The sequence below is a fragment of the Neodiprion virginianus genome, chromosome 1, assembly GCF_021901495.1.
Source record: "Neodiprion virginianus isolate iyNeoVirg1 chromosome 1, iyNeoVirg1.1, whole genome shotgun sequence".
Classification (NCBI taxonomy): Eukaryota; Metazoa; Arthropoda; class Insecta; order Hymenoptera; family Diprionidae; genus Neodiprion; species Neodiprion virginianus.
This window is the reverse complement of record NC_060877.1, coordinates 31,300,586-31,314,436: the sequence shown is the minus strand read 5'-3', so window position 1 is coordinate 31,314,436 and position 13,851 is coordinate 31,300,586. Positions and strand designations below refer to the sequence as shown.

Sequence of the window (13,851 nt, the reverse complement as noted above, 5' to 3'; positions counted from 1 at the left end):
TTCTTCCATCAGTTACAAGCTGAACATAAATAGTATTGCTGATACAAATCAAAGTATCGATTAATTTTCTCAATATATTATGCCAAGTAAAGGAAGACGAGCAAATAAAGCGAACATTTTCAATTCCATGCATGAAATCATTGCACAGCTTTGATTTTGTGTTAGTGACAACGACGCAATCGCGTCTTTTCATGCATTCGGCAGCTTATCACGTAATCAGCAACACGCGAAATGTTAGGGTTAAGTATAGAGTGCAATACTCTTTCGCAATATTCAGTTTTGCTAGCAACAAGGAAAATTACGTACAGTCACATGGAAGTGAGGCAAGGTATCAAATTTGGTGTTAGATATTCGCATGCACATTTAAAAATATGCAGAAGACACGTAACCGAGTAGGAAGTTTTTTTTTATTTTATGTCATTTCTTATACAAAAATACGAAATAATCAAGTACATAATATGGTAACGTTACACGACTGTACTCAGTGCCTATTTCATTTTATCGCAAGTTACGTACAAGCTATTTCTTAGCATTAAACATATTTTTGATAGCTAGTTTAGAGTAAAAGTAAACGAAAGAAAAAGAATATCAATAACTGTACGTTGTATACGTGTACCGCATCTTCGATTATGATATTCAAATCGTAAAATTTCAATCAAAAGAATACAATTCAAAGCAAAGCACCAAACTTGGTGGGGAAACTAAAATTGTAAAAAGAATAAAATATCATGAAAATGATTCAATTATCTGCAGAATTTGGAATTGTCCTCAACAAAGCGACAATTATTTTTCACATATTATGTTCTCGCTACATGTTATGGATGTTCTCTCCACAATATTTTAAAACATGAATAGATGTCCTTAAATCTGGTAAGCTGTTTCGTTACAACGAAAAAAAAAGGTTGATGAGTTTTTATACAGTTATATGTCTACCGTGTGTACCTTTAAATACTATCCAGCTGATTAGGAGTTGTTGACGATATTCAAATCCTAAATAATCAGTAAATAAATACATGAGATACGAATCCGTGTTACATGTCATGACATCCAATTTCTACCGCCATACAGCGCCGTTCACACAGTGCTTAGACTGACAGTGAGTGCATTATCTTTGTACTGTTTTTTATTCATTATGTTCGATACTAAACCTGGATTCTATTCCGGGTTTTCACAGCCTCAAACAGTTAGTCATCAATATACAGGAACACTTCTTACTCCAAATCAATTATCATTAATTCTGGAGACTCTCTAGTACTACTTATTGCACTATGAGCACCGGACTGGGTTTTTTGTGGCGACAACGTCCCAGTATTAGGTTTTTTATTCGAACTTTGTGATGGGTTTGAATCATCATCACTGTCTGATATTAGATCGATGACAACAGCACGTTTCTTCTCATTTGGCGACAGTGGTGATGGGTTGGTGGACTCATCTGAAAATAAAACGTGTTGTACGAACATCAGAAGATTAAGGTACACCTTTACAAGTAAATTCGATTCCAATCGCCTCTCATTTAAACAGGTCAGCAATAAGGTTAACTCCGGTAGCTTGTAGCCAAACGTAGTAGTGCATGGAGCAGATATGTGTATTTTTTTAATAGCCGTAGAGTAGACGCTAGTGCTGGCAACCTGATTTTTGTCCCGTTAAAATAAGGGGGGTCAGAATCGACTCTACCTGGGCGTAACTTTGCTCAAAATTAATCAGCATTACTTTCAATAATAAAATTTTTTTTTCAATTTTCAAAGTGAAATTCCTAAAACTTCTACGAAAATAATGGAGGGATTTACCAACTTACCAAGATCTAGCGTTTCCACTTTCTGTAATGATTTAACCTCAGCATTAACTTGATTTTTATCTTTGTCTTTGTCTTTATCTTTTTTCATAACCAAATTTTCCCAGGAGCCATCTTGTAATAACTGTATCTCATTTCCATCAGGCAGTAACTTATTTGAATTCAATACTTCTTGGAAATAACCATCAATAACCAAGTTGTCATAAAGTGCAGGTTTGTCACAAACAGGACAATTCCATGTGGGCTTTCGTTCATTCATTTGCAGAAATAAAGAAGCGTCAAAACATTGTAGATGCAAACAAGTCGAAGCTCTGCAAGGAGTACTCATCCTCATTTTTCCCAATGGGCAAGCCAGTGAAACTCTCAATGAAGTTGTCGCTATTTCACTATCTGCATCTTCATTCAGTTTTTCTTTTACTGAGAGCAAAAAAAAAAAAGAACAGAATCATGATTCAGTCAAAAAAGCAGCCTGAGTCTCAGGAAATTCAGCTGATAAAATTTGAAGGCGTTATCATTGATTAAATTTCAACACTTTGAAACAAAATGCTGAATCACAGTAATGAGTGTTAAATAGATTAAAGGTATCGAAACTATCAGAGTAGAAGTACTTGATTAAATTCAACTTACTTAGTCCGCGAGTATAGTCGGAATGTCTGACACCTCTGCTTTTCAATCTAGCCAACAATTCTGAGCTTGTCAACTTTCTAACAAGATAAACAGCAATAGCATATCGTCTACCATAATCTGCAGACCATGAGACATGTATTTGATTTCCTACTGTTGGTGATAATTTCACTAATGGACTTATATTCACTGGTCTAGGTGGTCGCTTAGGTTCGACACCAGGCTTGTTAGTTGGTATGGGATTCTGAAGTTATAATAAAAAATGTTTTGGATGGTATAATTGTGATACATCAACTATAAAGATAAATAAGAATCGGGTGACTTTAAAAAACTTGAATATATATATAATACCGGTAATGGGCATAGTTTTCCATTGACTTTAACTATGATACTAGGTGGAAAGTAGTCCTCCTGTTCGCAAGAAGTTTCTTGCAAGCAAAATCGCATCTGAACCTGTAAAATGAGTACAACAAACATTTAGATTGTAAAACCTCAGGAAGATTTTTGTTACACACAAAAAATTATACTTCAAACATGTTTCTAAATATATACAAAAGATAAACAATAGCAATAACCGTGATGTTCGAAAAAATGCTATTGCCTTCTAGCTATTGACCGTAAAATATTAGAGCACATCACCTGTACAGTATAGTCCATTTTACTCCCAGCACGGCAGTCTCGTGAGCTAGCAATGTCTGTAGACTGTTGTGGCGTTAAGTGAAATGTGAAAGTGCCTTCTTGAACTCTCATAGATCCTTGTGGCATAAGACTCGAAGGCTTCAACAGCTCTCCAAGCAGGTCAAAGAATGGTAGCTTTTTAAGCCTGACATCAGGGTGAACTGGATACTGGTTTGGTTGTTGTAATTGCAGGGGAGGCGGTAGTACTTTTGTTGGATAGGGATAAGGATTATAAACAGCACTAGACGAGCGTTGCTGAAATTAACAGATAGTTTAGCACTTTACAAAATAAGTACTTCAATCATCTTCAAATGAAAACCAAATTTACCTGCGGTGTAACACTGGTGTATCCAGTTGGTTGGTAAACAGATGATGTTCTCGGTGCCACTTGGGATTGAGGCATCGATGCCTGATGCGCCGGGGGCAAATCCTTCCCACTTGAAATAGATGATTGGGCCTGCTGTTGTTGACTCATTGCCTGAGCATGGCCTTGCCTAAAACAATTGGATTAAGATTCAGGAACAAACAAATAAACATGTTCCTATTCCTTACAGAGTCAATGGATATCTTAGAAGTGACATAGTTAATGTAACTCTGACTTACCTTGTATAATAGTTACGGGAATGCATGTTTTGATCGATTTGAGGCTCACCGTTGTCGCCACCTTGACCATACAGCTGATGTGCGGCAAGTTGATCTTGCCTGTGACACAGATTTTTATTGTACTGACAATATGAGTGACAGAAAGAATTACGTGTAGTTATTAATAAATCAGCAAAGTATCACCGTTTCAAACTGGTTCCATTCATTTTATTAGAACATGGCTGTTTAATTATGAACTGTGACAGCTGTTACACGTTTGATGTAATCCTTAAGTATTATTTTTCTGACAGATAACTAGCCAAAGGGAATGAAAATTGGTATAAATATTGGCTTACTGTATGGTTCTATAAAGGTCGCGAATTTTTAGCTGCACAGGATGGGATCGAAGGCGTAATAGTTCCAAAGCTCGTGTTTGAAGTTCGTTTTTTCGACCTGATTTGTTTCGCCCAGCAAAACCCAAAAGCATCTGAAGTTCAGATACTCGAAAACTTAATACCATACTCTGAAATAGACAATTGACATTTTTATAGCCGTAATGGCCCAAGATAATTATAGACAAACTGAGACTTCACAGAATGAGAAAATGTCTTTAATGATAACAACATTAGGCAATAACGACAAATTCTTCCTGCTAGAAAATCGTACCGTTTCTGTCTAGCTATATTCTCAAATGTTATTACACTCTATAGTACTAGTCGGAAAAATATAAAATCAAATATGACAATTTTTCCCAACCTGCCATATACGAAGTGCACAAAAGTAAACTCTTGTGCCCAAAGTAGATAGATGGGGAGGCAATTCCAAAAAATTTTGTAGAGTAAAATATGTTGATTATTTGAATAGCGTGATGCATAAACTAGAGATAGAGGTTACCCATTGTAGTTATCAGTTGCTCCTACTTGCCGTCTCGTATCCGCATTCCTGTGTTATGCTTGAGATACACGAGAAGTTTCCGAATTGAATGAAGATACGTTTACGAAAATATGGAAGTTGGAAATTGGACGAATGTGAAGAAAAGCGAAAAGCCGCGTGTGAAAATAAATGTCGCTTAGTATGATCAAACGCAGCCTTGCTGGCGTTGGCAAGACATTGGAATAGTTTGGATATGTGAATGTTCGATAATTGGTGAAAAATAAGACACGGAAAAATCAATGACTCAAGTTTCTGGAAGGCATTTAACATGTGGCTCGTTTAAGTCAAGATAATAAGATCTATTTTATTCTCGTCCTACCTTCAGTTCTTCCGTATCCGCCATCTTCCTCGACGATTTTTTTTGCGAAGCCGTCTTGTCTGCTGTGCTTCCCACCACTTGAAGAAAATTCCCGATCGTTTCCCGCGTTGTAGGCCGAAATTTTTATTTTCGCTGTAATATGCTGAGCACTTTTATGTCCAGCGTCACAGAAGACTGATCACTCCTTATCTTAATTGTTATTTTATTTTTCAAAAGCCTTTACTAGCCTTTGACGATCAGAATACGTCTGGGTTCATGGAATTATTCAAGTTTCCTTCAAGTTAAGACTTAGAAGTGAAATTTAAACAATTATTTGAAATTGTTCGGAATAGACTGCGTACTGGCTGCGTTTACTCCGAAAATTTATCTTTTTCCAAGGCTATGCTCCAAAATTAGTTGACAGTAATGTCAGCAATCTTTTATCTTTGTTGTATTTCAAGTTTGACCACCAGTTCTGTTTCTAGTTAGTGAATTATCAACGGTCGCAGCTCATTTCGGAACACACCCTTCTATATGGGTAGCCATAGACCGCTAGCCAATGTCCACGTGCGCCATCTGTGTAATTTTCATGCAACAGGGCTATGAGAACGGCTGTAAAATATTATATAAAAGGTTTCTCTCTGATATAAATATGTATATTATATTATATATGCACACAAAAAAATCAATTTGATAACTGTAGAATATCTGTCAACGGTAGAGGATTATTCTTATTGTAGGGCAATAATTCACGCGCATTCTGAACGTTGCTATAACTAGTTAGAACGGAACAATCATGTAATAGTCAAGAACATTAAAATCTTACCTACGACATGCCTACGACTAAACCGGAAGTTTTACAAACTTGAAGATTCCTGGTATTTTGGAACATTCAATTTCGTTCCTTCAATTTTTGACTAAAGATATTTAAAACTGTTAGCCTTATGGACGGCTGAAGGGCGAGGGGGAACGTTACAATATTCTGCTACGCCGACTTGATCTTGCATTAGGATCCCGCGGATTGGGATGAGACGAGTCAGTTGTTAAGTGCAGGGTAGTAGAATTACACCCAAACCTGCCCAGTAGAGCTGGCAAATTACTATCAAAAATAACGCAGGGCTAGCTGGCGGTCTCCAACAGTGTCCATCGTTTCACAAATTGTTACCGAGAAGTTGTTATAACGTTTACAAATATTGTTTTTGCATTGGCAGATTAATTGGAATTGCCTATGGCATAGCAATTTTCGAATTGCGGTTTGCATTGCAAACTGTAGCAAACAAGTGTGCTTTGATTTCCACAGATACACCAAAGGTTAATGAGAAATTTGAGAGAAAATCAAAAAATTCAATAAATATCTACCTCCCGCTGATTTTAACTAATTTCTCGAGAAGTTTCTTCCCTTAAATGGCGATACACGCATGCAAACACGGTCGTGCAATTGACGATGCACTTGAACTCGGAAGTGGATGCGTTTACACCAATGATTCAGACGTGTTCTCAAATCAAATTTAATCAGACTTCAATGCTCGAACAGCTCCAAACAACGTGGACTGGGTAGACGGATCTTATTGTTAAATGTGTTTTTGAAGCGAAGGAAATGCTGCACGAAGTTTTATTGTCTCTTTGGGGTTGCACGACTAATGTCGTACAAATTATAGACACTGATGTAAGAACTGCATCGTTTATGGAGTTGACAGTTGTCAAGATATAACCTCCAAAATCTGACAAACTATGTTTACAGTTTTTAGAAACCGAAAAGCTTCTACACCCTGGAGAGCAAGCTTTGATTAAAAAAATTCTAGGCATTGCGGAGGAATGTAATGCAGTGAGAAATTTTATAAATGCCCATACGTCTGTTATTGGTGCTCCGAATGACGCAACTGGTACAATATATTACCAAATAACATTCACATTAAAAGTAAACTAACAAGATTTGTTCATGCAAAATATCTGAATTACACACTATCAACATTTCTTCAAGAATTTTCACCAACCCACAATTGACAAATTTAAAACATCTCAGACTATATCAAGGTTAATGCTTTATAACTGTCTGATTGCAATGCGATTGACATGATGCTATTTTGCTTACACAGGAAATTTGAAATGGGGCCTTTATCTGCAGGCCTTATGTGACGGTATGGAACAAGCAATACAGCCGTTTCGCGAAGACGTTATCGAATTGGAAAAAATCGTGCTGAATGATGCGTACACGCCATTGACCTTCATACTATCACGAATACAAAAATATCTCTGTTTATTCTCAGTTCTGAATTCCATAATAAGTGAGGTACACATATCTTTGAATTGTTGACTCATGTTTGCGTTTTGTTTTAGTTAAAACAAAAATTGGTCGGAATTATATACTTTAAAATCACTTGTTATCAATCAGGAATATAGATGAAAGATCAAAGTAAAGAAACATTATGTGTGATACATGTACTGTTTTAGATTCGAACCCAAAAAGTTCATGGCTGTAAAGTGTTACAATACTTGCATCAACACATGCACACTGGGGTACCTGAAGTGCGGCAGGCTTTAGAAAAGTATGTGAGCTCAAAGATTCTTCTATTTTTATAGAATTAAAAATGACACTCATATTATCGATCAATTTGATATACTTTCAGGATGATGTATTGCTGTCATGTCGTGTTTTATAAACAACTATCCAGTTGGCTCTTATACGGAATTCTGGAAGATGTTCATAACGAATTTTTTATTCAAAGAGCATCTGAACCACAGGATAGTTTGGTTCTAGCTAAGAGTAAAGACAGTTCTGGTATAGCAGATGAAAAATCATCAAAAAATTTATGTGCAGACATGTGGGATTACGAAATAAAAATCCATGTACTGCCATCTTATATAAGGCCATCATTAGCGCTTAAAATATTGACCATTGGTCAAACTATTATCATGTTTGGAAATGATCCCAGACAAAAGAAAGGTATACTTTTAGTGTTATTGTGCTTGAATCACTAAACCTATCACCTACTGCAACAGATGTGTATTAAACTGATTTGTTTTTACATACAATTCTATTAAAAATATTTGGAGTTTTCTAAATTTTCGAAATAGATGAAATAGAGAAATTTTTTCTAAAACGAATTAACACTTTAATTTCCAGATCTGAGTATATTCACAAAGGCTGAAAACTCAATATGGGGTGCAAAAGAGTACGAGCATTTTCACGAGTTACAAAATTTGAAAAATAAAAGAACTTTTGATATAATTGAATTTGAAAGAACTGTTGATGAACTCAAACAGTGTGTCACTGAACACTTATGGAGAGTTGCGGTTGAAGAAGCACAGCTTATGCATCAAATTAAACTGATAAAAGACTTTTTTTTACTCGGTCGTGGTGAATTGTTCCTCGAATTTATTAGATTAGCAGGTCACATATTAAATAAAAAACCGACTAGTCATACCACCAGGGATATAAATTTATCATTCCAAATAGCTGCACGGAAAATGCTCCTACATGATGAGAGCACAACGGAAAGTTTTGACTTTCTTGTTCCTGTCCCAGAGATTGAAAATGAAGTTGGTGAAGATCCAGAAGATGGTGAATTTTCAAGAAGAGAACGCGAAGACCCCATTGGTAAATAAACCATTCCCATTAATATTGCTGAATCATGACTAATGTCAACATTTTGCATGAATTGACCATGAAATTTTTAATTGCAGACACAAGAGGATGGGGACTGATTCAGCTTCAGTACAAAGTAGTCTGGCCATTACATTTGTTGTTCAGTCCAATGGCGTTGTGCGATTACAATACATTATTTCGATTTTTGTTGAGAGTAAAAAAAACACAAATTAATTTACAAAATCTATGGTCCGAACATATGCGAACGAAAAATGTGTAAGTTCATTTATTTATTGTTAGTAGTGAGAATGAATTGACCGACCACACCAGTATTTACTTCATGTCGCGAAAAAATTAAACACATATTAGCATTACTTCAAAAGTAGGAATTTCGAATCTCTTGTAAATACGTAACTAACTTTTAATGTATTTCCAAACAGTGATATTGGAGTGATGCAGTTGAGAAACAACTTGATGTTTGTTATCAACAACTTACAGTATTATTTACAAGTAGATGTACTAGAAAGTCAGTACACAATTATGGAAAATACTATGAAAAATACGCGCAACTTTGAGGAGATTCAAAAAGGACATTCTGTATTTCTAGCCAACATTATGTCACAAACTTTTCTGTTCCAAGGTTCCAGTGATAAAGTCAACCCAGTAAGTTTCTTTCCAAAATGCTTTACGACTTTATGTTTTTAATTCTACATTTTTCTACTTAAAGTCAGAAATTATTCACTTCTTTTTGAGTTACATAGTTTAAATATCACAGTACATTTCAATGTAGCACATATGTTTGCAACTAATCAGCATTAGTTAAACTAGGATCAGATATATTTATACTCTTGTACAAATATTTAAATTTTTTAGGTCAACAAGTTGATAAAAATATTGTTACGGCTGTGCGACGATTTCATACTGCAAGCACCCATGTGGGAATTGGGTAATTTACTAGTGACTGAAAAAGAAGAACTCAAAGCATTAGCCGACACTTTAAATAGTCTTATGGATTGGCTAACAAAAACTTTGAACAAAGTACGGGCGCAACCAGCAGGGACACATTTGGCACAGCTATTACTGCGACTTGATTTCAATAGATGGTTCAGTGGAAAATCTTGAATAGTTTCAGCAAACTTGTTCATATTGAACAGAAATGATGACCAAAATTTTTTTATATAATACACAAGGCAAGTTGGTTAATTGTTTTGAGTTACCACGATTTGCTCTGCACAGGTATTTACTAATAGCAAAGTATGCATAGTAATAATTTCGAGTACGTCGAGTTACTCAAGTGTGAAATTACTGAACTCAGCTGCAAGTTGTATTGTAAATTATTTTGCATGGTACAGAAACATGAAGTGAATCTTATTTTGTTTTTTAAGCAAATGGCATGACATTAATTAGAGTAAGTACGATTACGGTATTATTAGTGGGTAAGCAATGCTTGATTCTCTAACATATTGTTGAATATATCTTGAATAATACCCAGTCTTTTCCTAATCACTTATTTACTTCATTGTTAGTTATGAGAATGAATTTACCTATTATATCAGTATTTATTAAACTCTCCAAAATTAAATACATATCGGCAATACTTTCACAGCTTACGGATGAAACTCGAAAACAGATGTATTATATCTAAACTATAATTTAATAAAAACGTTATTTCTTGATAAAATTTTCAACGTAATGACTCATTTCTAATTTTAACATTGTAAAATTTCAAAATACACTATACTAAAGAATTCATTAATACCCTGGTAGAAGTACTCTGTTGAGATCCTCGATGTAAAATACGTACTTGAAGCTACAATAATAATAGTATTTTCGAGCTCACATTCGGAATGGTATGTGTGTTATTATGCAGGCTGAACTTTTCACAGTTAAACTTACATTGTATCACTTTTGTCTTACAATGAACACAGAATTCCTTTTTTTTTTTTCCTGTAATATGTTCAATGAAGAGACAGCTTATAAGAGAATTAACGTACATCAGGAAAGGTTACTTATTAGCACTCCTTTATGAGTGCTCCTTTCTTCATTAATCACTCTCATCTTCGTAGTCATTATCATCGTAACAGTGATTAGCAGAATATTCCCTGTAACTCATTTGTATAGTATTTATAACTGCTGCGTTGCTAGCCAGTTCTTCTGGTATTAAATTATCACTGTTCTTAAGACTAGCATCAGCTCCAGCTTCCAGCAACATCTCTACAACTTCTAAATGTCCATGGTTTGCTGCTGCATGTAATGGTGTATCTCCCATTTTATTCTGGAATAGACCAATTCACTATTTATTTCTATAATCTTTTGATACATATTTTCATTATTCTAAGTCTTATACCTGTGCATCGACTGCAGGATTAGGCAGACTCAAGAGCTCTTTAACACAATCGATATGGCCTGCTCTAGAGGCCCAATATAATGGAACATTTCCGGCAGAGTCTAAGCCAGTACCTGAGACTCCACCTTTCAAGCATTCTCTTAAGAATGATATATTGCCACGTCTTGCAGCTTCATGGAGTGGTAACTCGACTTCTTGTGTTTGTTCTTCAACTGGGAGTAATTAAATACAAATTTAATATATCATACAATGACAAAGTCTTATATTGTTCAACATAATCAAAACACTATACAAACCATAATTGGCTGGTATTAGCCCTTCGCGATTATTACACTTGGCCTTCCACCAATTTGGATCCGTGTCTTGGTCGTAGACATAGAGTACCTCATCTTCTTCAAATGACAGCTCATCTGGCTGCAAAGTAAGGAAAAACTTACCAAGTTGTAAAAGTAAAAAAAATAGTAACAAATTTAGGTTATTACTACTTACACGTAGCGCAGTATATTTGTACAGTGCTCTGACGACTTTCACCTTGCCTTAAAAGAGGGAAGAGATTAATTGTAACAAATAAATGACCATGAATATCTACAAAGAAAATAAAAATATCAAAACTCTTATATTATTTAGTTAGTAATTATTATTCGGGTTGTGTACTCAAATTTTTGAAAATTTTTAGACTCAAAGGATTATGTATATGACACATCAACCGGATGACAGTAATGTCCCATGCGATTTTAAGGTTAGAAACAGCGAAAAGACGCGATTTTTAAACTATTCTTGCTATATTTTGGAAAAGCGACTAGTTTACTTCTATTTGCGTACGTAGTTACGTAATTGAAATGTAATTTACCCGGTTTTGGAGCAGGTTTAGGTGGAAAAGGTGGTTTAACAGGCGAACTCACTTTGGTGGCCATTGTTTTACACTCATCAATCGTAATAATTATAACAATATTTTTAATCAGGTTTCGCGGGGTTCGCGGTCAGACAACTACCACACCCAACTCAATCCACCAAACATAGTTGACTCCAGAGAAGACAAAGCACAAACCCATTTTAATAAATCCATTAATATTTTTTATTTATTTACAAATATAAATATAGGTACGCAAGAAATTCAACATCTCTGAATACAAGCAGAGTATCACTGCGAGTTCTCACGGACCATTAACGACCCGATAATATTGGGAATAAATAACGTTCAGAATGTGTATTATTTCTTCTTTGAAATTTTCATAAAAAGCACCATATCTGGAAACAACAATAAGTAGGTATCAGAAACAGAAGTACTACATATTTATCAGAAGCACGGACCATTATCGTGTACTTACTGAAAAATACGACAAGTACAAACGCAACCATCACCCATACCCAGCACCTCCAATTCGATTTTGTATGTTCTTCTAATTTAACAGATTCCTTTTTCAACTTATCTGTGTTGATGTCTGTCAATTTCTCCGATTTGTCTAAAGAGGCGATATCGTTTTTGATTACAGTCCTGGCAGTGAGAGCATGCTCTTTCATGTTACCAATCATTGAAAGCATATTCTCAGCTATTTTCTCTTGTATGTTGCGGTTGTACTTTAAAATTGCATCTAAGTTCTCATCGTGAGCATTGGTGTTGGAGAACCTTTGCCTCAGACCATCATCAGACAATCCTAGAAAAATGAAGGACCAACATGAGAATGATTATGTCCTTAGAAGCAGATATACACATTCGTCAAATTGTTTCCATTTGACAGAATGAGTGGAAAAAGGTAGTTTCGTACCTTTATCATTATTAAACAACTCATCTCGTAGTTGCTTGGTATATTTAGCAGTTGTTTTTTGATGTATTTGTGTTGCAATATTGGGCCGCACTGTATCTATACTAGATACCGGAGTCTTGGACAACATTTGAACTGCGGCTACCCTTTCCACGGGGTTTGATAATTTTGCAGTACCAACAACACCTTTTAAAAATTCAACTCGCCTATTATATTCAGTAATAGTGTCTTTAGATGGCTTGCTGTAAAGGTAATAATGGTATGCTTTAAAACACCATTGCATCATATTTTCATTATATGTAATAATTGCTTTTTGAAACATTTATGTAAGCACTTTCATTTACTGAGTTATTCAGTTTCTAATTTTGTTGATAGTAAGTTGGATAATTACTTTGGCATTGTTTGCAGTTCATTTACTAAATCATCGAGTGCCAGTATGAACTGAAACAAACAAACCTGTGTTAATTAAACAGAACGTTGAAAAATGGCGAAAAATAGGTAGACACCTGTTCCAGATACCTTTTCAAGTCTCCAGTCGGTTTGCTGATCATCTTTAGCCATAAATTCACAACGTGTTAAAAGTCTTCTAACATTTATTTCTAACCTGGACATGGGAATCATTTTACTACTTTTAACCAACTAGAGATCTTTTTCGTTTATTCGGATAGAATGTTGTCCGGGAAATTTCTGGGGTTATAGTACTTAAATATGTGTATGTGCGAGAAATAGTTTCAAATTGGTATTTCGCACGTTGTTTTCAGTTCGCGTGTCCCAGCGTATGTAAAATAATATCGAATAGAGTTTCATTACTATTGTCATTACATTAAAAATGTGATAAACAATCGTATTGACATAACCCGCATTGGGTGACAAGTCAGTCCGTTCGAATTTGTCGCATAAGCGTTTTGCGTAAGGAATTCGTACTGTTTCTGATTACGCCTTTGTAGTGAGGCGTGCGCCCTGTACCAGTTTCTAATTTGAATTTTGTACTATAGATTTTGATATAATAACGTATTTGAAAAGCGTATTCTGATGTCGTTCATTGGTGATTCGGAAGTGATTCATTCGGCAAAAGAAACCGTGGCGCGTCGTGTGGTCACGTGGCACCGGTCGACCAATACCTAAGAGCTTTAGAAAAGCGGATCGATAAATAGTCTCATCCTGTTTTGAGTAATATATTACTTTATATCAGTTAATATCCACTGTATGCTATATTCTGAAACAACAAAAAGATAAATCCAATATTTT

General features: G+C 35.3%; 4 protein-coding genes across 8 annotated transcripts; 1 reads left to right on the top strand and 3 right to left on the bottom strand.

Annotated features, from left to right (window-relative positions):
- Nucleotides 1–389: 389 nt before the first annotated feature.
- Nucleotides 390–5,401, bottom strand: LOC124297766 (E3 SUMO-protein ligase PIAS1-like). 3 transcript variants are annotated; one of them, XM_046749082.1, is made up of 9 exons: nt 4,929–5,401; nt 4,033–4,199; nt 3,698–3,796; nt 3,423–3,588; nt 3,056–3,349; nt 2,768–2,869; nt 2,420–2,660; nt 1,796–2,209; nt 390–1,432 (listed from the first exon to the last, which is right to left on the bottom strand). In XM_046749082.1, the coding sequence occupies exons 1-9, from the start codon at nt 4,950–4,952 to the stop codon at nt 1,212–1,214; spliced, it is 1,728 nt and encodes a 575-aa protein (XP_046605038.1). In that variant the 5' UTR covers nt 4,953–5,401; the 3' UTR covers nt 390–1,211. The 3 variants fall into 3 exon arrangements, with proteins under 3 accessions (XP_046605038.1, XP_046605034.1, XP_046605042.1); XM_046749078.1 differs by lacking the exon at nt 4,929–5,401 and adding an exon at nt 4,601–4,894; XM_046749086.1 differs by lacking the exon at nt 4,929–5,401 and adding an exon at nt 4,571–4,700.
- Nucleotides 5,402–5,767: 366 nt separating this feature from the next.
- LOC124297776 (gamma-tubulin complex component 4) lies at nt 5,768–10,210 on the top strand. Of its 2 annotated transcripts, none has more exons than XM_046749095.1 (9): nt 5,768–6,573; nt 6,649–6,790; nt 7,004–7,197; nt 7,359–7,453; nt 7,535–7,851; nt 8,032–8,505; nt 8,592–8,769; nt 8,934–9,173; nt 9,228–9,447. In XM_046749095.1, exons 1-9 carry the CDS (start codon nt 6,505–6,507, stop codon nt 9,310–9,312), a joined length of 1,794 nt encoding a protein of 597 aa, XP_046605051.1. In that variant the 5' UTR covers nt 5,768–6,504; the 3' UTR covers nt 9,313–9,447. The 2 variants fall into 2 exon arrangements, with proteins under 2 accessions (XP_046605051.1, XP_046605046.1); XM_046749090.1 differs by having other exon boundaries at nt 5,799–6,573; nt 8,934–9,156; nt 9,367–10,210.
- Nucleotides 10,211–10,348: 138 nt separating this feature from the next.
- On the bottom strand, nt 10,349–11,876 carry LOC124297848 (osteoclast-stimulating factor 1-like). Its single transcript, XM_046749192.1, has 5 exons — nt 11,691–11,876; nt 11,330–11,376; nt 11,137–11,254; nt 10,841–11,052; nt 10,349–10,768 (listed from the first exon to the last, which is right to left on the bottom strand). Exons 1-5 carry the CDS (start codon nt 11,752–11,754, stop codon nt 10,538–10,540), a joined length of 672 nt encoding a protein of 223 aa, XP_046605148.1. The 5' UTR covers nt 11,755–11,876; the 3' UTR covers nt 10,349–10,537.
- A 27-nt stretch (nt 11,877–11,903) lies between these two features.
- On the bottom strand, nt 11,904–13,684 carry LOC124297830 (vesicle transport protein USE1). 2 transcript variants are annotated; one of them, XM_046749162.1, is made up of 5 exons: nt 13,123–13,682; nt 12,995–13,044; nt 12,607–12,845; nt 12,169–12,495; nt 11,904–12,088 (listed from the first exon to the last, which is right to left on the bottom strand). In XM_046749162.1, the coding sequence occupies exons 1-5, from the start codon at nt 13,222–13,224 to the stop codon at nt 12,051–12,053; spliced, it is 756 nt and encodes a 251-aa protein (XP_046605118.1). In that variant the 5' UTR covers nt 13,225–13,682; the 3' UTR covers nt 11,904–12,050. The 2 variants fall into 2 exon arrangements, with proteins under 2 accessions (XP_046605118.1, XP_046605110.1); XM_046749154.1 differs by having other exon boundaries at nt 11,904–12,495; nt 13,123–13,684.
- Between the last annotated feature and the right edge of the window lie 167 nt (nt 13,685–13,851).